Source organism: Pongo abelii, chromosome 5 (genome assembly GCF_028885655.2).
Source record: "Pongo abelii isolate AG06213 chromosome 5, NHGRI_mPonAbe1-v2.0_pri, whole genome shotgun sequence".
NCBI lineage: Eukaryota > Metazoa > Chordata > Mammalia > Primates > Hominidae > Pongo > Pongo abelii.
The window spans coordinates 124084727-124105939 of NC_071990.2; the positions used below are offsets into that span (position 1 = coordinate 124084727).

General features: G+C 36.3%; 1 protein-coding gene across 16 annotated transcripts in view; it reads left to right on the forward strand.

Moving 5' to 3' along the window:
* The window catches only part of PKIB (cAMP-dependent protein kinase inhibitor beta), a 236566-nt gene extending 218358 nt beyond the window's left edge, over positions 1–18208 (forward strand). For 12 of the 16 annotated variants that reach the window (XM_063724971.1, XM_054558099.2, XM_054558098.2 and 9 more), the window contains 2 exons: positions 10091–10267; positions 17448–18208. In XM_063724971.1, coding sequence (XP_063581041.1) covers positions 10091–10267; positions 17448–17515 — 245 coding nt within the window. In that variant the 3' untranslated portion in view covers positions 17516–18208. Of the gene's footprint in view, positions 1–6334; positions 6451–10090; positions 10268–10956; positions 11108–13821; positions 13931–17447 lie in introns of all 16 variants that reach the window. The other 4 variants (XR_010140336.1, XR_008526411.2, XR_008526409.2 and 1 more) reach the window with 2 other exon arrangements.
* The last annotated feature ends 3005 nt before the right edge of the window (positions 18209–21213 follow it).

Sequence of the window (21213 nt, forward strand, 5' to 3'; positions counted from 1 at the left end):
AATATGTTGTGATATTCTTGTGTATGTGCCGCTGAAAAAAATTCTGGCAGGATATGCACCAGAATTACAACAGCACTGTTACTGGATAGTGGGATGGCAATCTCTTTTTCCTTCTTTGTCTTTCGGAATTGTCCTTTTCCCAACAACAAGCATATATTAATGTCATATGCAAAAAGAAAAAAAATTCCTGTTAAAAAGAAAAGTGGAAAGACAATTATTTTATTTATTGAGTGCCTGCTGAATAAGAATCAGGCATGGCTTTTGGTCCTATGAATACATCAATGAAACAACCTACAAAAACAAAAGCTCTGCTTTGTGGAGTTTACCTTCTAGTGAAGGGAGACAGACAATAAGCAACAACTGCAATCATAAGTAAATGAGAATACATTTTCAAAGCTGGTAAGTGCTAAGAGAAAGTAAGAGGAATCAGAAGCTGGAGGGATGAGATGCAATTTTAAACAAGGTGGTTAAAGCAAGCCCCACTGAGAAAGCAGGACTCTGTCAATATTATCTTTTGTGACCCTTTTTCCTCTGCCATATTATCTCATTTTAATATTACTCAGATTAAGAATGCTTTTTTAGGCATCATGAAGAAATCAAGAACTTCAATCCCATTTTAACCATTGGAAAGAACACTTAAACATGGTTTGTTTCTGAAAGTACGTGAAAATTTCACCTTCAGGGAGAAATCTTCCTATGGGCAGTGTAGGGGAGATATGGTTTTCTGTGACTGGTGACTTGCATGGTTCAGATGTTGCAGAAACGTAGACAAGTTTGAGGGTGTGCTCGGAAGCAGATTGTAAATGATTTTTTGAATGCCTTTTTAAACAATATCAACTTTCTGGAAATGTCTCAGAGTTAATCTCTTTTTCTTGACGTGGAGTCTTGCTCTGTTGCCCAGGCTGGAGTGTAGTAGCATGATCTCAGGTCACTGCAACCTCCTTCTTCCGGATTCAAGTGATTCTCCTGCCTCAGCCTCCTGAGTAACTGGGATTACAGGCAAGCATCACCACGCCTGGCTAATTTTTGTATTTTCAGTAGATACTGGCCAGTAGATATTGACCAGGCTGGACTCAAACTCCTGACCTCAGGTGATCTGCCTGTCTCAGCCTCCCAAAACCCTGAGATTACAGGCATAAGGCATCACGCCCAGCTGCGTTAATCTCTTTCTGTCTACAGTCCAACATCAGAGGCCGTCTCTAGAGCCACGTCAACACTGTTGCTTAAAAGAATAATTGATATTCATAATGATACTCTGTCATAGTGCCTATAAATTTATATGACTGATATCTAAATAAATTCCATTTGTGTAGTTGTTAACCAAGCACGTTTATAGCATTAGTTCATTTGAGTCCAGGGTAGTAAAGTAGATAATATAAATCCTACTTTTTAAAAATGTAGAATGCTAATCAACAAAGAAGTTAGATGTCTTTCTAGGAGTTGGAAGTTCAGGATTCAACTTCAGAAGTGTTCACTTTCAGGCGACCAAACTTCCCATTGCTCCATATAGACCGTGTAACAAACAAGAGGACTAAGTCAGGGCAGTCACTTTGAGAGTGTGTTAATGCAGTTCAGTAGTGCCCAAAGCTCTGCTTTCAAATCGTCATTTAAAATAGTTTTATTTTGAATATGTGCAAATCTAAATTACTTAAGGAGGTTTTGGAAAGTAGCTAAAGTCATTCTTAGTACAAAGAGATGGGATCAAGTGGGAGTTTTTTTTTTTTTAATTATAAACAGTTTACTATAAAATATGTTATATTTTAAATAGAACATGTTACCACTATTTGATGTATGAGTATAAAATGAGTTTCAATGATGGAGTCACAAAAACAGTTTCAGAAGTGGAATAAATATGTGGCTACTTAAAGTAATTGCTTTGATAGATGATACTCATTTCCACCTATAAATTTTGGTGTGTTAGTAAAAATAGTTCTATTATTTGGTATCACACTGCATTTTCCCTTTGAAAGATAAATAAGTATATATTAATCATAAATGCTTTCTGAAATGAAAGCATAAAATTTAAAGTGTCCATGTGTATAACCATCAGATGTCCTAGATGAGGGTGGTGCTGTATGAGTTTTTGCAGCAACTACTGCTCTGGCTCTACCAATCCAGGTTTACTACCCACATCTAAAAGCCATTGTATTTGCCATTAGTCTACAGCCTGACTCCTATCTATTTTGATGTTAACAAAACAAAATCTATTTTAATACTGAATAACTGAACTTTCAGTCTTATTTTATTCTTTATTTACTTTCGGTCTTTATTATGACTATTAATAATATAAAGGACCTTCATTTTCAGCTCATAATCGATAGGTATCAGCTATTAATTCAACACTGATTTATTGATTGTATTAAGCAGATATGTTCCAGTCTCTCTACTAGGCAGAGGGATACAAAGGCATTTCTACTGTGACCACATTGGTAAGAATTAACTTCCCCTTCTCTTCTTCCTACTGATGTCATAAACAGTCATTTGACATTTTAAAGCCATATATCTCATTGAAAAGGGAACTGACTTTTTAGGCCTTGCATGTAAACCCCCAACACAGACTGGCTGTGTTCCCTCTTTGTAGGGAAGAGTACAAGCAGACCACAAGAACTTCAAAATCACATTGTACACAAGAACTTCAAAATCACATTATTTTCCTACTAGGGCAAATTCAGTGCTGGGGATTTTGTGTACTTGGAGTGTATTTGTGCCCCCTTTGAAATCTAAGAATACTTTGTGTACAATAGTAGTTGGAAAAGCAACTAAATGAGAAATGGGTGGTCTGAGGGCAGCCCTTCTCTGAAATTTGCTTACTTATTTTCTGGGGTTCCATTAAATGCTATGTTCCCTGTGAAGCCTGGCCTCATTTTCTATCCTGGAATTAAGCACTTCCTCCACTGCTCACATGGTAAAGGTGCCTTGCACGCAGCCTTCACAGACTGCCAGTTAAGGCATGGGAAGACCTTACTTACTGTGCCAAATTCCACAGTATCTAGCGTGGGGCTTCGCAGAGTTGGTGTTACATAAATGCTTTTTGAATTGAACCCTAACTTCTTTAAGGAGGCTCCAGTACCTCAATAAAATAAGAACCAACAATATTTGAGTCACTGGTTAGAAAGAATAATGTGAAACAAATGAAAGTGAAGGAGTATAAATAGGGTTTGAGGTAAGGTGGGAAAAAAGAATGAGAAGGATTTCTTCAAATCCATGCTAAATCCTCTCGATTCTGAATACTCTGAAGCTAGAAATAAAAGCTAAACTACATAAAATGTAGACAGTAGGGATGCTTTGCTATGGTTATAACCACTTATATTCATCTACAGGAGAAGTGAAACTATCACTCTATTCTGGATACCACCCACTATACATAGCACACACACACACAAACACACACACCACACAGGGACACACACACCCCACTCAAACTAATGTATTAAAAAGGAAACCTGTTTAATTTTTAGAAAGACTTTTTCATATACAGTGAATTTTCTTTTTTCTTTTTATCCCTGTAGATAGCTGGGTTTGTTTTCGTTTTTTGTTACGGAAAGCAGCAGGAGGAATCATGGTAATGGAAGAAACAGTACCGTCTAAACTTAGGAAAGACTTTGACACAAATTAAGCTATGTTATATTGATGCATCACTTAAGTGTCTGGATCTGGAAGTCTGGACTATATCATCTTTTCAAATGTAATATCCTGCAATCATGTGAGAAATTTATTAGTCCTTTTGGGAATCTGCAAGTGGTTGGGAGAAGCCCAACTAACTCCCTGCAAACCTTTATGGAGGGTACATGTTGAATAAGTCTTTCTAGCATGAAACTAAAAAGAATAAGATGACCAGCTAAATCTGACTCCCCCAGACACAGACACATACTCAAGGGGGCTACATAGTTTATTGCAGTTCATCTTTTTTATCATTAACAACATTCATGTATATTAGTGTTGTAAGTGGCCCTATGTTAGTATAAGAAATAACATTGTGGTGGAAAGGTATTCAGCTTTGTGCATTAATTTATCTGGAAAATTATGAAAAAATTAATTTGACTTTGCGTTTTGAATTTTATATGTTTAAGCTGTCAAAGATTCTCTGTGGTAAAAATAACTTCCATGTGCCTACCAATGTATATTGAAGGATCTGTCTATGCAATTAGCAAGCAAGAACATAAGCATTAAAAAATGTGCGTGTCAACAAACAAAAGGTAGAGTTCCTTTTGACTTATACTACTAGCACAGAAATACCATCTTTGGAAAAATTTCAAAAACAGGAAGGTTTCTAAGTTGAAAAAAATTACACAGGTCTACATTTCATGTAAGTTCTGTTTAGCTTAAAATGATCTTGATACTTAAGTGAATAGGAGATATGTAAAGCATTTACATTTTAGGAGTGGGTAATTTTACTTTATTTCCAAATAATAGGATTTGAGGTCAAGAAAGGTAACTGGAAAGATCAAACTGTGTCTCATCTCACTGGACTGTGGGTAACTCTTTGTAACTTGTGGGCCAACAACAAGGCTTTGCACTTAATAATTTAGTAGGAGCTCAAGAGATGACTGGATGAATAAATAATGATCTGTTTTTGTTGGCACACAAAGAAGTAATTCTAGTTCTTTCACCTTTTTTGGAAGAGGTTCATATGTTTCAAAACAGAAAATTATATGAAATAAATGATTCGTAGGCAGAGAACTGAAAACATCTAGCATAAGGTATTAGGATACTGAGAGCTGGAGAGAGGCAGATAAGGCATTTGGTTATCAGGGGAGACCAGTGTCAGTCTGTCCATTTGTCAGTCTCTCCTTCTCTCTCAGTCTTTGGTCAGGAAAAGCACCGACATTTTTTCCAAAATGCACGTTTTTACTTCTTTGTTATTCTGTGTTTTTTCAGAAAGTCTGACTCATACCTCCAGGGAACTAATTTAGTGGGCAAGAAGTTTATTTGAAGTCTTAGGTACAAAATGAGCAATGGTTTCTCTGTGGAAGATAGGGTGAGTGATATGTGTCTGGAGATGAGAAAAGAATGTATCTACCATTTTGCAATCTTGGCTTCAAGTAAGGAAGCTTGAGAAAATAATGTGTATGAGTTAAGAAAATGGACCTGTTGTGGGTAAGAAAGAGTTTGCAAAAACTTCTATTTGTTTATAATTATGCTTCTAATATACTAACATCCTCTTTTTCTTAGCAGGCTCTTTGGGGCCCACTGGGTTCTGACTGGTGATTTTTTAATATGCCTTTAGTGCTCCGTTTATCTTGAACATCTTGTCCTCTTGAGTTGTGCTGGTGTTGCATTTTCAATATTTCAGAGACTGTAAAGATGCTGGCATGTGTACATGTGTATATATATATATATACACACACAGTCATACATATACATGTATATATATATATACACACATGTATATGTATGACTGTGTAATAGTCTTTTGTCAAGCAGCCTGAAAATTGTATATTTTCAATAGAGATAGAAGTGTGTCTCAGGCAATGTAAACTGCATTACCTTGCTGTGGGATTGTAAGGACTTTTGTGAAATCTCCAAATGTCTAAATGGTTCCAGCTCCTGTAAGCAGCCACACTTGACAAAGCAGCACTCATCTAGAGTCCTTTGTTAATTCTATAGAAGAGAAAGAGGAAGAGTTGCTAGTGAGTCAGCTGCCTTGGTTAGCAAACATAACATAATTAGCTATTTAAGCCCAGAAAATTAAAAGAACCTCAAGTTAATCTGTCATTTTTCTCTGTAGTATTTCCTCATCTTTCTGTGGGCTATATATTACAATTGTCACAAGCCATTTGAAGAGAGCAATTGTCTCTTTTCTATATGTATATCACCCCTTTTAAAAAAACCAAGCATATGCAATCGGTGTTGTATAGAAAACTAACAACAGACAAATGAGAGATGGCTACTGGGGGAAGGAGAAGCTTTCACTTAAGGATATGCTATCATTTGGTTTAATTTTCAAAATGATACTTTTAGAACCTTTCTGTGCTAGAATATCTGTTTATTCATAGTTTTTCCAGGTGGATGTTTCAATTCTTTTAAATTACAAAGGTAATATATGCTCATTAGTACAAATCAAAATATGTAAAGAGGTAGAGAAAAAGGTTAATATTTTCTTTGTTCTACCTTCCATTCCCAACTAGAATTTTTATTATTTGTATAAAGTTGAGATTACATTGTATTCATAATATTCTCCCCTTTTCCCGCACACTATAAATATTAATTTTTAAACTTGCTTTATTTCACAGTGTGTCAGTGGATCTAATACATTCTTTAACATTGTGGTATAACATTCCATTACATAATTACATAGTTTATTCATATACTTTTTTTCTTGTTGGGCTTTCAGGTTATCTCCAGTGGTACAATAAATCTCTTTGCTTTGGAGTTTAAAGAGCCCAGCTAAGAGTCACCTTGTGGATTCCAATATTCCTGCCACTGATTTCCAGGCCATTGACACATTTGGTCAGGAAAATAGCTTTTCTCGTAGAAAGTGCCATCTTCCTACATCGCTGTGAGGCTGGGCGGGGTTAGCTATTTGGTCTACCTGTGGGGAAGCATGACATCTTTGTTAGTCAATATCAGTGGCAGACTGAAAGGAAGGTAGTGCCAAATGTGAGTTTGCCACGGCCAAGTACAGCCTGGAAGTAAAACAGTTTTGTTACTTAGCCTCCCTCTATGGCCAGTTCTGTTTTCGATCTTAAAATAGTAGTTAATGAATATAACTTTAACAAACTTTTAGATAGTTTTGTGATTCTTTTATTTTCCAGCATCAAGCTACAAAAACGACTAATTAGAAAGCCTCTATCTGAAATAATAATATAAAGGCAAAAGGAAAAACTTCCCAAATAGCAGTCAGCTAGCAGCAAAATAATCTTGAAATAAACGTGAAACCCAGAATCTCTTTTCCATACTGACGGCCCACTCCAAGGGCCACTTTTTAGAAGTTCTTTTTTAACAACAGACATTGGGGTTCACTTGAGGGTGGAGGGTGGGAGGTGAGAGAGCTGCAGAAAAGATAACTATTGGATATTGGGCTTAATACCTGGGTGATGAAATAATCTGTACAACAAATCCCCATGACCCAAGTTTACCTATGTAACAAACTTTCACATGTCTTGCTCCATCACCCAGGCTGGAGTGCAGTGGCGCAATCTTGGCTCATTGCAGCCTCCGTCTCCTGGGTTCAAACGATTCTCCTGCCTTAGCCTCCTGAGTAGCTGGGATCACAGGTGTGAGCCACCATGCCTGATTTTTTTTTTTATTTTTTATTTTTTAGTAGAGACAGGGTTTCACCATGTTGGCCAGGCTGGTCTCAAACTTCTGGCCTCATGATCTGCTCACCTCGGCCTCCCAAAGTGCTGGGATTACAGGCATGAGCCACCACGCCAGGCCAAAAAAAATTTAAAAAAAAAGAATTTCTCTTTCAATATACAAATTTCAACTCAATATTCATTTAAAATGTCCCATCTTGGTGAAGAAGTTTACCCATTTTATTTTATATAAAATATATAGTATTTTATTTAAATATTTAAGATCACATATCTTAACATTTTAAAAACTATTATTACATTTAATTTTAAGGTTTTAGACTATCAGGCAAGTAAGAATTCAGTTATTCATGGAGCTGTTCCTTTAAGACCAGCAGAGTTAACTTCTTTGCAGTTACACAGGAAGAGATACTTGCAGCCATAGTGGTTTCTGATGTGATGTGAATTGGTGGAGGACAGAGTGGAGGCCAGAAAATGCAGTCTACTTCCAAACTAGCCACTTCTCACAACCTGTTGAGAAGATATCTAACTGAAATTAATGTATCATGGGAGGGCTCACAAGATAACCAAACATTCAAACTAGAGATGAGCACTGTGAAAAGACAGGGAACCAATTATATGCATCAGTTGTATATATATTTGAAGAGAGAGAGAGAGAGATTATTTCATCACTCAGGTATTTTATATATATATATACACACACATATACATATATATAAACTTTAACAAACTTTTAAATATATATATATATACACACACACACATTTTTCCCCCATTTTCTCTATATAAAAATAATAAAGGCAGAATCTAAAGTAGCTTTATATGGCTATCTATGTGCATTATGGGGATTTGAAGAGAAAATTTTGTGATAATCCATATAGTGTTGCTTTCAGAGTTAACTGAAATTGATTTGCATGCCTGAGTGCTGACTTAGCAGCTGTGCAACTTTAAATGAGTCGCTTAACCTCTCTGACCCCCAGTTTCCACATCCGCAAAGCAAGGGTCATACTTCAGTACCTCATGGGATTATTGGGAGGTTTAACTAATATAAAGTATAAAAATGTTCATGTAGTATTGAATAAAAATGCTGGTTTTCCTCTTAGAAAAAGCAAGAGGTCTTCCCAATAGGAAAATACTTTTTGTTAGGATTAAATGGGATACAGAAGAAGGTGGTAGAATAAAGAACATTTAGTGAGATACGAACAATGATGCCAACAATCAGACATATACCTTAGAGTTACAAAGAGTTTATTTATTCTTTATCTCATTATTGCTTCACAAGCATCTTGTGAATCCATAGGCTAATTGCTATACCCGTTATATAGGGGAGGAACTGTGACTCAGAGAAATTAAATGGATTGAACAATATCACCTTCCAAGTCTATAATGGAGCATATTCTTTTTGACCAATAGTCTAGTGCTCTTTACAGTACTCTAAGATATCTATACATTCTCCACAGTTGCCAAATACCAAGCAGTTAAAAGTCTAATGGATTCCAAAATTGGATCTCAAAACATAGCTCTGTTCTCAAATTTCCTGTGATTCCTGGAGAGACAATAATATCTATGGAATTAATAGAATGACTCTTTTTTGGGCAATTCCAAACTATTCCTGGACTCCTAAGGACCATGCTAAGCTCAATTTGCTTTTCTTGCATTCTGTGAACCAAAGATGTTGTGTTTCTAATGTCAAATGCACCATGTTTTGTGACTATGCCATTTAGTGTTTAGCATTTCCTGAATTGAAGTTACTCCCTCCAACTACCATGAAAAGTTGGATTTGTTCTGTGTAGCCCAAGGTTTACATATTTCTGCCCTTTTTAGGTATCACAAATGAGCATCTCCACCCCTCGGTCGATACTTAGTGCATTCTGTGTTAGGGTGTCTATCTTTGCATGCATATATTTTCTCTCCCTTTTGAGAGTGCAAGTTCCCTAAAGATGGAAAGTATACCATACATCTGTACTCTCACGCCTAGCTGAGAGGCTAGCATTAGATAGCTTTTCAATACAATGCTTCTGCTTTCGAGATGCTTATTCAGAGTTGGCTTCTCAGGAGAGATTCATTCGAAAACATAATAAAAAGAAGGTCAGTTTTAGAGTAAGCAATAACTGTTACCTTCCTCCCTCTATAGTGAATGATCTCTTGAGAATTCTTTCTTAGAGAGAGACAATTGCTAGGGAGATAAAGGGTGCTTAGGAAAGAACTAGTAATTACCATGTCGACCTGAAGGTAAAGAAACCTGAAATAGGTCCTACTCTTCCAACCATTAACATGAGTCTATCGAAAATTAGGTCTCAGAGCAGAACAGATCAAAATATATAGTGCTCTCTAGGGAAAAAGCTTTTGAGATAAAGTGGAATTTCTTATTTCTAAGAAGTAGGAAAAGAGTGTTTTGTTTGGTCCCTACAAATTATAGTTATTTGGTTTCAGCCTGAACAACCACCACAAGCAAATACTGGCAGGCAGAGTCTCTACAGGAGTGGTCAAAAAAGTCAGTTTTCAATTCCTTCCAAGCCCTAGTTTGGCTGATCCATCCACAGAAAAGCAGAACAAAAGGCAAGGGATTACTGCACCCTTAAGCATCCAAGTGGCTCATTCGGCTCAGGGGTTATTTTTAGCAATCTGGCTCACACTGAGGACTTCCTGCTCTATTCAGCAAATGTGCAAATGGACGCTGCAGGACCGTAACAGTAGACATTGATGGAGGTTGTGATCAATGATTAGACTCTCAAGCCTGTTGTGTTTTTGATCTAGCCATGCCTTTCAACCACTGTGGTGAACATTTAGCTCTGAATAGGCTCATCTTCTTCATATGCACGTTCTATTTGTAGATGTTGCTATGAGGACAGATTCATCAAAAATGACTGATGTGGAGTCTGGGGTCGCCAATTTTGCATCTTCAGCAAGGGCAGGCCGCCGGAATGCCTTACCAGACATCCAGAGTTCAGCTGCCACAGACGGAACCTCAGATTTGCCCCTCAAACTGGAGGCTCTCTCCGTGAAGGAAGGTAATACTCAAAATCCTCTTACAATTAACAGCCCTTGTCCCTTCTTAACCAATCCTTTTCGCTGGACAGTCTTTCTTTTATCTAGTTAAAAGTGCTCAGTTTCCTTATTTGTTTACTTAAATCTCTCAGCTTTTGTTTAAGGCTTAGTAGATGTTCAGCCTTTTCCAAAGTAGAATATTTCATATTTTTGTCTCATGCTGTGTATGTGGAAACTGAAGTTTTATTTATTCATTGCGTGTGTATAGTCATGCACAAAGCTAGTAATTGGGAATACAAAGGTGAACAAATATGATCTTTCTCTCAATGAGCTTTCAATTTTTTTGAGAAGTATTCATAAATAAAATAATTTTTCTTCTGCCATCCATTTTCTTCTGCCATCACTTTGGAAGCTTCGGCTTCACTGTAGTGTGCTACAAGCCCTTTAATTCTCAAATCTAGGAAGAAGTTTGCTATCAAGTAGGGATGAGATTCTTTCAAGAGAATTTTTGTATAAAAAGTGATACTTTACATAAAAGTATAAGGATACTTTAAACAAAGTGTTAAAAGGTGCCTTTCATTTAAAAACCCTCATGGAGAGTTAAAAAAACAAAAAACCCTGAATCAAAGTTAAAAAATTCACTCAGAGGGATTAAAGATCATTTTAGTTCCAAGCCCTTTGCAAAATACTCACGTTTTGTGCCCCATTTTAGACTCTCAGGTGGACTCTAGTGTATGTTTTGGAATTTATTCTTGGTGACAATGAAGCAAGTGAGAACCAGAAGCCGCTCACATCTGGCCCATTCCCGGGAGCCCAAGAAGAAAGCTGTTGGTTCTTTGCTTCAGGAGGTTATTTACTACCTGGTAAAGTTGCAAATGTTCCTGGTTCATTCTCTATGAAATAGTTATATCCCTGTAGGCCAGGAGCTGTGACCAGATCCTGCAGTTCCGTGTTTACCTCATCTTTTTCCAAAGGCCACTATTTCTCATATGCAACACTATAGGTGAGAGTAAAAAAGCATACACATCAATGTAAAATATTATAAGAAGAATGAAAAGATGGAAAAGATAAGGGAAGAAAGAAATAAACATATATGTGATGTTTTTGGCCTTTTAAGTTTGAAAATGTAATATGACCATAGGAACATGACGTTGCTGTTCAAGAGTCCATTCTAAACTAGTGAGGTAGAGAAGGCAATTACTTGTTAGTGTAAAAACCCTAATTAAATTTTATATAACTTCAACACCACAAAACCTTAATGTTTACTGACATTACTTAATCAAGCAAAAGAGAGCAAATACACTGTGGGAGAGTCAGCAGTGTTCTCCATTTTATTTTGGTCACTAGAGAGACTAGGATCTGAAAGAATATGTTCCTGTTTTTATATTTTTATATTTTTCTTCATATCATTTTGAAATAAAGTCAAAGCCATCAGTTAAGAAACTGAAAATGTTAAAAATGAATTCACAAATAACACCAGATTCTAAAGATTACACAAAAGGATGAAGGCAAGTTGTAAAGTGAAATAGGCCAGGCACAGAAAGGCAAATACTACATGATCTTATTCATGGAATCTGAAAGAGACAAACTGCTAGAATCAGAGAGTAGAATGGTAGCTACCAGGAAAATTAGGAAGATGATGGTCAAAAGAGAGAAAATTACAATTAGACAGGAGAAATAAGTTCAGGGGATCTATTGTAGCAACATGATGACTATAGTTAATAACAATGTATTGTATACTTGAAGATTGCCAAGTGAGTAAATTTTGAGTGTTCCCACCACACATAAACACACACACACGCACACACAGTATGTGAGGTAATGGGTATGTTAATTAGCTTGATTTAGCCACTCCACAATGTATACATGTATCAAAACATCATGTTGCACAACATAAATATATATAATTTTTATTTGTCAATGAAAAATTAAAGAGTAGAAAAAAATACACAAAAGGATATAGGCTTACATAGGTAGACGACATAGATAACATTTTATTAACAAAGTTACAAGTAAGCAGTTTGAAGGCTTATCTTTTTCTCATTAGCTAAGCATAGATATTATTATGAATTTTAAAATGAATGGTTTGCAATTGCTAATGAAAACTGAAAGCGGGGGTCTGTCTCAGATGTTATGGTTTCAATAATTTATTCACTTAAACATACAAATTCTGAGGTGAGGAAGATCTGCAGATTTCCCTCAGGTCTATCCTCTTTTGTTTTTATTTAAAATTTTTTTCATAAATATGCATAAGTGGCAGGAAATCTAGGATTTCAAGTGTTTTGCATGAAATTAACCTGAGATTTGCCCAGTTCATAATCTGTCTTAATCTATCCCTTATAAATTGATAACCATGATAAAAAAGTCAATGATATTTGATGACATATGAACAAGAGGTGACAGAGGGTGCCATCCTGGGATGGAGAAAGGTCAGTGGATTTGGGATGTGTTTTGTAGGCAGAACCAATAGGACTTGCTGATGAATTGGATGTGGCAGAGATGAGGAAGAGAATTGGAGGGTAACTCCTAGAGCAGTCAGGCAGGTGCTGATGCCATACACTGAGAAGGGTTAGCCTAGAGGATGGGCAATTTTAAGAGTTGGAGGAGTGAAAATTTTTGTCTTCAGGATGCCTACGAGACATCTAAATGGACAAGCCAATGAAGCAATTTGATATATAGGTCTGGTGGACCAGATGGAAAAAGATTCAGAGATATACATTTTTGAATATTTTAGTTATTTTTTATTTTTTATTTTTTTGAGATGGAGTTTCACTCTTGTCTCCCAGGCTGGAGTGCAATGGCGTCATCTCGGCTCACTGCAACCTCTGCCTGCCGGTTTCAAGGGATTCTCCTGTCTCAGCCTCCTGAGTAGCTGGGATTACAGGTGCCCACCACCACACGCCGCTAATATTTGTATTTTTAGTAGAAACGGGGTTTCACCCCGTTGGTCAGGCTGGTCTCAAACTCCTGACTTCAGGTGATCCGCCCGCCTTGGCCTCCCAAAGTGCTGGGGTTACAGGCACGAGCCACTGTGCCTGGCCTTGAGTGTATATTTTCAAAACATATTTTATATGACTGAGGAGAAAACAGTGCAAATGAAATTCTCCCATACCTGACAAGCCATATGAGTAGATTACCTTTTCAGTACAAATGGAACCACAGAATATGAGAAGGAAAGACGGAGCCTTAGAAGGCCTCCACTCTTTTGATATATAGATGTTACCATAACTAACCCCAAACAGGTTAAGTGACTTGCCCAAGCTCACAAAAATTAAGTGATAATAGAATTTCTGTTTCCAAAGCCTTCGTCTTTCCCATTATACCAATTTTTCTCAATAAATGTTTCTTCTGGTTGTTAATGTGTCACCCAGAAAAAAGGGGTGCTGTGGTCAAATAAGTTTGGAATTGCTAGTTTCAACATAATTGGCTTTTTACACTTCTCGGAATGTTTCCTTTTTAGACAAGGACTTCTCAGAGCCTTTGCTACAGAGACTTTAAAGTAATAGTGTGTTTACACCCTTCTAAAAATAGAACATACAGCATTTTTTTTCTCTCATTTATTTGGCCATCTCTGAAGAAGCATCTTGCAGAATTATTGTTCTGGGAAGCACTCTAAAAATGTGACAAGGAGTAGAAAAGGCAGTTGATACAAGGAAGAGAAGAACACAAGGATGGAAATAGAAAATGTAAAAAAATAGACTATTATATCTGATTTATATTAAATGTATATTAATGAAAAGCCTAATTTAGTAAACAGTTAAAGTGGTATGTTACCTAAAAGATATATAATAAGGATCTGAATGTAATATTTATATTTATATTTACATAAAGTAACATGTTACTACATATATATAAATACATATACAAAAATATATGTATTTATATATAAATATATATATATATATAAAAAATATATGTTTTTCCAAGCTAGGCTTCTAGAGAACAGAATCAAGCCAGATAATCTAGAACTCAACATTTTCTTACTTTCCCAAGAGTTCTTATTATGATCAAAAAAGTGAGATAAGTAACTGTTCAAAAAAGCTTATTCACATTTGAAATGACTGTAACAGGCTTGAAAGGGAAGTTTGATGTTGCACTCTCAGAGAAATTATGTTGAAAGAATATATTGAAAATATATTCAATTACATTGAAAGAACTTGACATGTGCAGAAGGTTGAAGAATAACAACAATGTTAACTAGGAGGCACATAATATATGAAACATAATTTTCCTCTCGTTAACATCACAATACAAAAAGTTTTCCTTTCATTAACATCACAATACAAAGTTGACAGCAATCATAACCTCTTGAGCAGATTATTGTTTCTTTTTATCTGCAATCATCTTTCAATGTATTTCTAAACACTTTCACATTACAAAGCAAAAAATGACTGTAAGAGGTATTTGGAATCATGTTTTATATTTTAGTTAATAATCCTGAGCAAGATACTAGATTGACAACAAATGATATCCTGTTAATTTTCATCTAATTATTATCTTGAGTTCCTAGTTCATTTCACAGAAAGATAACAACTTAAGGGGACTTCATGTCATCATCCGCTCATTAGACCAACTTAGAGATAGCAGATATAACAACTCTTCTCTGAAAGCTATAAAGCTTTGTGTGTAGCTTGCTTAGAATCAGTGGTGGCAAGTGCAGCTTACAAATAATTTAGGGCTTTGTATTGCATACTGTTATAGAGTACCATTTTCTACCAAGCTTATTTTTCTGAGGGATTTCTTTCAATAAACACCTATTAAGCACCTGCCATGTTAATTAGAAGGCAACCAATTATGATTGTTAGGGTGCAAATTCTCTTGATCCCAATTCTCCCTCCAGCTACTGTCCTAGTTCTCCATTTCTGTTTTGTAACAAAACTCCTTGACAGAGTTATCTGCTTCTGTGGCTCCAAATCTTTGGCGTCCCATTCTTTCTCTCACCCTAATAAGATTTTCACCTCACCACATCACCCCACTGCTATTTCAGGATCACGAATGACATCATTTCTGCTAACATCAGTGGTTCATTCTTAGCCCTCCTCTTGCATGATCTCTTAGTCATAGATGATTGTCACTCTTTCCTATAACGTTTCTCTTCCCTTGTCTTTCCGGACACTCCACTCATCTGGTTTTCTTCCTGCTTCCCTGGCTGCTCCTCCTTCAGCTTTTCTTTCCGCATCTCCCCTAACTCTTAATAAATTGGAGGTTATCAGAATTCAGTCTTTGAACGTCATCTCTATCAACACTCCCTCACTTGTGATGTAATCTGATTTCATTGGGATAATGATTGTGCTTTTGATGACTTACAAATTTGTATCTCCAACCTGGAGCGCCCCTGAACTGCACATTCATATACTAATTGCCTAATTGGCATCTCCGCTTGGATATCTAAAGGGAATCTCAAACTTAATGGGTATAAAAGCAAACTCCAGAAACTCTCTCAACAACAGCTTTTTCTGCATTTTCCCATCTCTGAGTGGCAATTCATACTTCCAGTTAACAAAATTATTGCCAAAAATATTGGAATGATCCTTATCTCCCCTCTTTTTCTTGTATTCTCCATCCCATCTATCAGTGAATACTGACAGCTCTACTTTCAAAATTGGTCCATAAATCTGCCATTTTTCACTCACAGGATCTAGTTTTTTTGGTACCTTTATGACTCCATTTTCCATTCCAATTTTCTCTACCACTGTCCCACTTGCAAATCCTTCCTGCGTATTATTGTCTTTGGCCTTGCTTTTCTCTGTGCTTGGAATGCTCTTCTCCCCACTATCTATATAGAATTCTTCTTCACCTTTTCAGGCCTTTACTCATATGTCCCCTTCTCAGTGAGTCATTCCCAGCTAACTCTGTCTAGAATTGCATCCTCCAGGCCACAAGACTTCTCGAAAATTTCTATTTTCCACTCCTGCTTTAATGTCTTCATTAGCCCTTTTTACTTCTTATTGACCACACATTTTATTTATTTTGTTTATTGTCCATATTTCTCATCAGATTTTCCTTGAGAGCTGGGATTTATATTTTGTTCATTGCCTTGTACGTAGTACATGCTTAATAAATATTTGATGAATGAGAGTTGAAGAACTGAACAGAGTCCATCAGATTTCAAAGATGCCATTGATGACTTGGTAGGAGCAGTTTTGCAAGAGTGGTAGACCTAAATAGTTTTACTTAGAAATGGAGACAACAAAGGAGGGATACCCTTTAAAGGATGAAAGAGAAGATAGTATGTGGAAGACTTATGGTTGAAAGAGGGTCTTTGTTAGTTTAAAGATGGTAGTGACTTGCAGGAACGAAGGAGCCAAGAGAAACGGAAAGTCAGATAAAATGAAGAGCAGCAGATGATTACTAGAGTCAGCCTCTTGATGAAGCAAAAATGGATAGGATGGGGGATCATGAAGGTATTAGACTGCATAGCAGGAGTAACACCAGGAGCCAGCTCCAAAATTGTGCAACCAGGGTGGTTGCATAGGGCTCCTTGGTTAGAAGAGACTTGCACTTGGTTTAATGTTGTATTGTTGCTGTCTTGAAATTTTTCATTATTTTTGAACAAGTGTACTGCATTTTCATTTTGCACTGGGCACCAACAAATTACATAGCCAGTGCTGACAAGTGCATCTTCCATTGTAAAAAGAGGGAAGGCAGAAAGAATAAGCACAGATCACAGGGAGTTTTGGACATTTAATGGCAGGAAGTTGAGGGAGCTCCTGTCTGATAGCTTTGATTATTATTTTTTTCCTATCAAGTAGAAAGTGAGGTTATTTCCTAAGAAAGAGCAAAGGGAGTAGAAAGTGTGAAGAAGCTGGGGAGAATGCAATCCTGCATAGGGAATTGGCTAAGGACATGGACCACGGAGTCAGTTGGCCCAAGCTCAAGTTGTGACTGTCACTTACTAGTTTCTGACTTTGGACAAGTCACTTTACCTGCTTGTGTTTCATTTTAGTAATCTGTAAATGGAGGCTCTGAGAATACCCTAGAAGACTGTCAGGCACTTAATAACTCTGTAGAATAGGAGAAAGTTGCTCAGGAGAAGACAGATTCCCAAACCTACTCATATCTCTCTTCTTTGTATAGTTTCCATATCTGAATTGAGGGCAAAATATGGACAGTGGACAAAGGAAAAACCAATGGTTTTATTCCAACATAATATAAAATAAATTTCAATATATTCCACATATGAATGGAAGGTTTTTTTTTCAGATGCAAAAGAGAAAGATGAAGAAACAATACAAGACCAATTGGAAAAGCCTCAAAATGAAGACAAATGAAGGCTCATAATCTAACAAGAGTGCTGAATTTCCGCATGTTGAAAGACTTAGTGGTTCTGTTTTCCTGAGACATTTAATCTGGTGGTAACTGTGGTAACATTGCAGCCCTAAGCAGCATTTGTATATTAGATAATTGTGTTGTGATGCTACTCACTTTGATTGCAATGATGATGTCCAATGTAAGCTATTAAAAGGCAGGTTACTTCCAAATCGCACTGAAGGAAAAGGTTAAGAATAATACATGATCATGTAAATGCATATCATTGTCTGTAAACCCGACAAAATTCACTGTTCTCTTTTGGATTTATTTAGCCTGATGTATTTTTAATTCGATTTTTATGGTGATGGGCAAATCATTTCTTGGTAAATGTAATCAAGCACGATTGATTTAAAACTTCATGGAATTTGTAGAAAATTATGGACTTTTTTTGGTGAGAAAGAACAATGGTCAAAACTCACATGGATAGAATGTGTTTATTTTTAGCCAAAAATGCCCCAGACTTTTTCCCAAACTTCAAAAATGATTTGGAAAAACTGTAAAAGTTTGATAACAGAAACATCTTTAGGATATTTTTGTCTGACATATTTTGCTTCTAGTATGTGCCTAATGTGATTTTTTTCACGTGGAAAATGCAAAATTTGTAACAAAATGGTTATATGGAACATGCCTATTAAATGAATTTTACTATCTTCCTTAACTTTGGTATGTGTATGTGTGTGTGTGTGTGTTTTACTTTAATATGAATTATACAAAATACTAGTTGTTTTACACTCTCTTTTCTTATTCTTAGGGCTTTTGTGTATGTCTGACTTGTTTTAAAATACCTTCCTCAGGAATGCAGACCTTAATTTTTATATTTTTGTAAAGTAGCTAACATAGCAGTAGGCACTTAAGCATTTAGTCAATGATGTTGGTAGAAATAGTAAAATACATCCTTTAAATATATATCTAAGCACATATTTTAAAAGGAGCAAAAATAAAACCAAAGTGTTAGTAAATTTTGATTTATTAGATATTTTAGAAAAATAATAGAATTCTGAAGTTTTAAAAATGTCAGTGATTATTTTCATTTTCAGAAATATATGCATGCAGTTATATTTTATTTGATTGTTGACTTAGGCCATGTCTGTATACAGTAACCAAATAAACTCTTTCACTATTAAAGAGATTTGTTACTGACACAAGTCTCCTTCATTTTATCTTCAGAAGTAGGCTGGGTAAAAAGTGGTGACACATTTTATAGAATGAAGTTAACAGTCTTTGCAATATAAATCACCTCTGGCTTATTATTTTATTGACAGAGCTTACCTTTATATCTTATATACACCAAAGGGGTAGATCTCAAAGAACCTGATTGCTTTAAGTTTTCAAATATAATTTTTTCTTTATTAAATAATCAAAAGTAATATTTTAAGTATAGCACTAATTTAATATTCAATAACATTTATCACAGCCATTAAAATTATAGTTCTAAAAGTTATTTAATGACATGAGTTTATATAATCAGATAAAGAGGGGTTAGAGTGGAACAATAGTTTTCAGCATGGGTGGAGAAGAAATTTTGCCCCCTAGAGGGCATTTGACAATGTTTGGAGACTTTTTGGCTGCCACAACTGGAGGTGGAAAGCAAGGGAGAAAAGGTGCTACTGTAATGTAGTGGGCAGAGGCCGGGGATACCACTAAGCTGTTAAGCATCTTACTATTCCACAGGGCAGCCCTGACAGCAAGGATTACCCGGCCATGTGTGTCAACAATGCTGAGGTTGAGACACTCTGGAGTAGAGTTAAACTGTTAAGCATGTGGATTTTAAATTCAGATTATCTGGGTTTGAATTCTAGCTCTGCTACTCAGTAGTTGTGTGATCCTGGGCAACTTACATCATGTCTCTAAGTCTCAGTTTTATCCTCTGTGGAATGGTTTTAATAATAGTGCATACTTTATAGGGTGGGTGGAGGCAGTAAATGAGATAGTATATGCAAAACAATTGAACAATGCCCAGCAAAGAATAATTATTCAATAAATATTAGCTTTCATCATCATAGTTGTCATATTTATTCAAGATGCTCTTGCCAATACGGTGGTAGTGGAGGTGGTAGGAAGCTCAATTTGTTTATTTGTCTGTCTTCTGCCTTTCTCTGTGACTTCACAAAATCTCTGTGATATCCCCAATGCTTGGTGCTGGGAGAAAACAGGATGGTAGAAATAGACAATTCATGGTAATTACCACATGAATGACAATTCAATCATGCTAATGGGTGACTGACAGGCCATGAGTATTACCATTTAACAATGAGTCTACTCACTAGTGTTTTATGACAGTTACTGCAAAAAAATAGAATCTTGAGTCAGTATTTAAATGAGTAATTTGTTCCATGAAAATGTAGAAGAAATAAAGTAACATCGTTCTTGGGTCATAGTTTTCTACAGTATTTTCCTCATTTAGAAAACCAAAAGTAAAGCCATGTCCCTCCTCATTATTGCTAACAGTTACATATATTCTGAATGATATATATTCTAAGTCACTTATTCACTGCAATGCACACACAAATGTTCCATTATTTTGCATTACCCAAAGTATCAGGCTTGTTAACTGAGAATATGTGCCAACAGAAATGGTTTATTTTTACTGAGGAGTCCAGACAAAGGAGAATGAGAGGTCAGTAGCAGTTTAAAGACAACGCTGAATTTGCCTGCCAGCTTTTCAAAAAATCAAGCTATTTTGAGGAAGCTATGGTATTTTGTCATAGCAAGTAGACACTTTTACCAAAGCTATTTATTTGGGACTCATTAAAGAAAGTGTCCTTGCCCATTTTGCCATTGTCTTTGTACAAGGCACTTGCTTTAGTCAATAGCTATAAAGTCTAAATTAACACTGTCAGATAATCGGGCTAAAACGTGACAATAAAGCTATAAAGCAGCTGTCTGAAAACTTAACTCTGTATAAAAGAGAAAGAACAAAAAGAATCTATTCTGTGTCATGTACCCAGAAATATTTTGTGATCTGGGTAGAAAAGATTTGAACTTTCTTAAAACGTTAGTGAGTATAAGGGGAGGTGCCCTACTTAGAAAATAAACCACTAGTTTTCCTCAGGTGACTTGACAACTTGGGCAGATGTTTGGTAAGGGACAGGGGGATAGAGAGGAGCCAGAGGAAAATGAAAATTCTGGTGTTCTATGCCACTGTAGAATGACTATACTTAGTAATAATATATAATTTAAAATAGCCAGACGGGGCCCTGTGCAGTGGCTCACACCTGTAATCCAGCACTTTGGGAGAGCAAGGTGGGTGGATCACTTGAAGTCAGTAATTCAAGACCAGCCTGGCCAACATGGTGAAATCCCCTCTCTACTAAAAATACAAAAATTAGCTGGGTGTAAAAAAAATAAAAATTAGCTTGATGTGATGGCGGGTGCTGTTGTCCCAGCTACTCGGGAGGCTGAGGCAGGAGAATCACTTGAACCCAGGAGACAGAGTTTGCAGTGGGCCGAGATTGTGCCACTGCACTCCAGCCTGGGCAATAGAGCAAGACTCTGTCTCAGAAAACAAAAACAAAAACAAATTAAAATAAAATAGCTAGGAGGATGTTGAGCATTCTCAACACAAAGAAATGACAAATGCTTCAGATGATAAATATGCAAATACCATGATCTGACCACTCTAAATTGTATGTATCGAAACATCACTATGTACCCCATG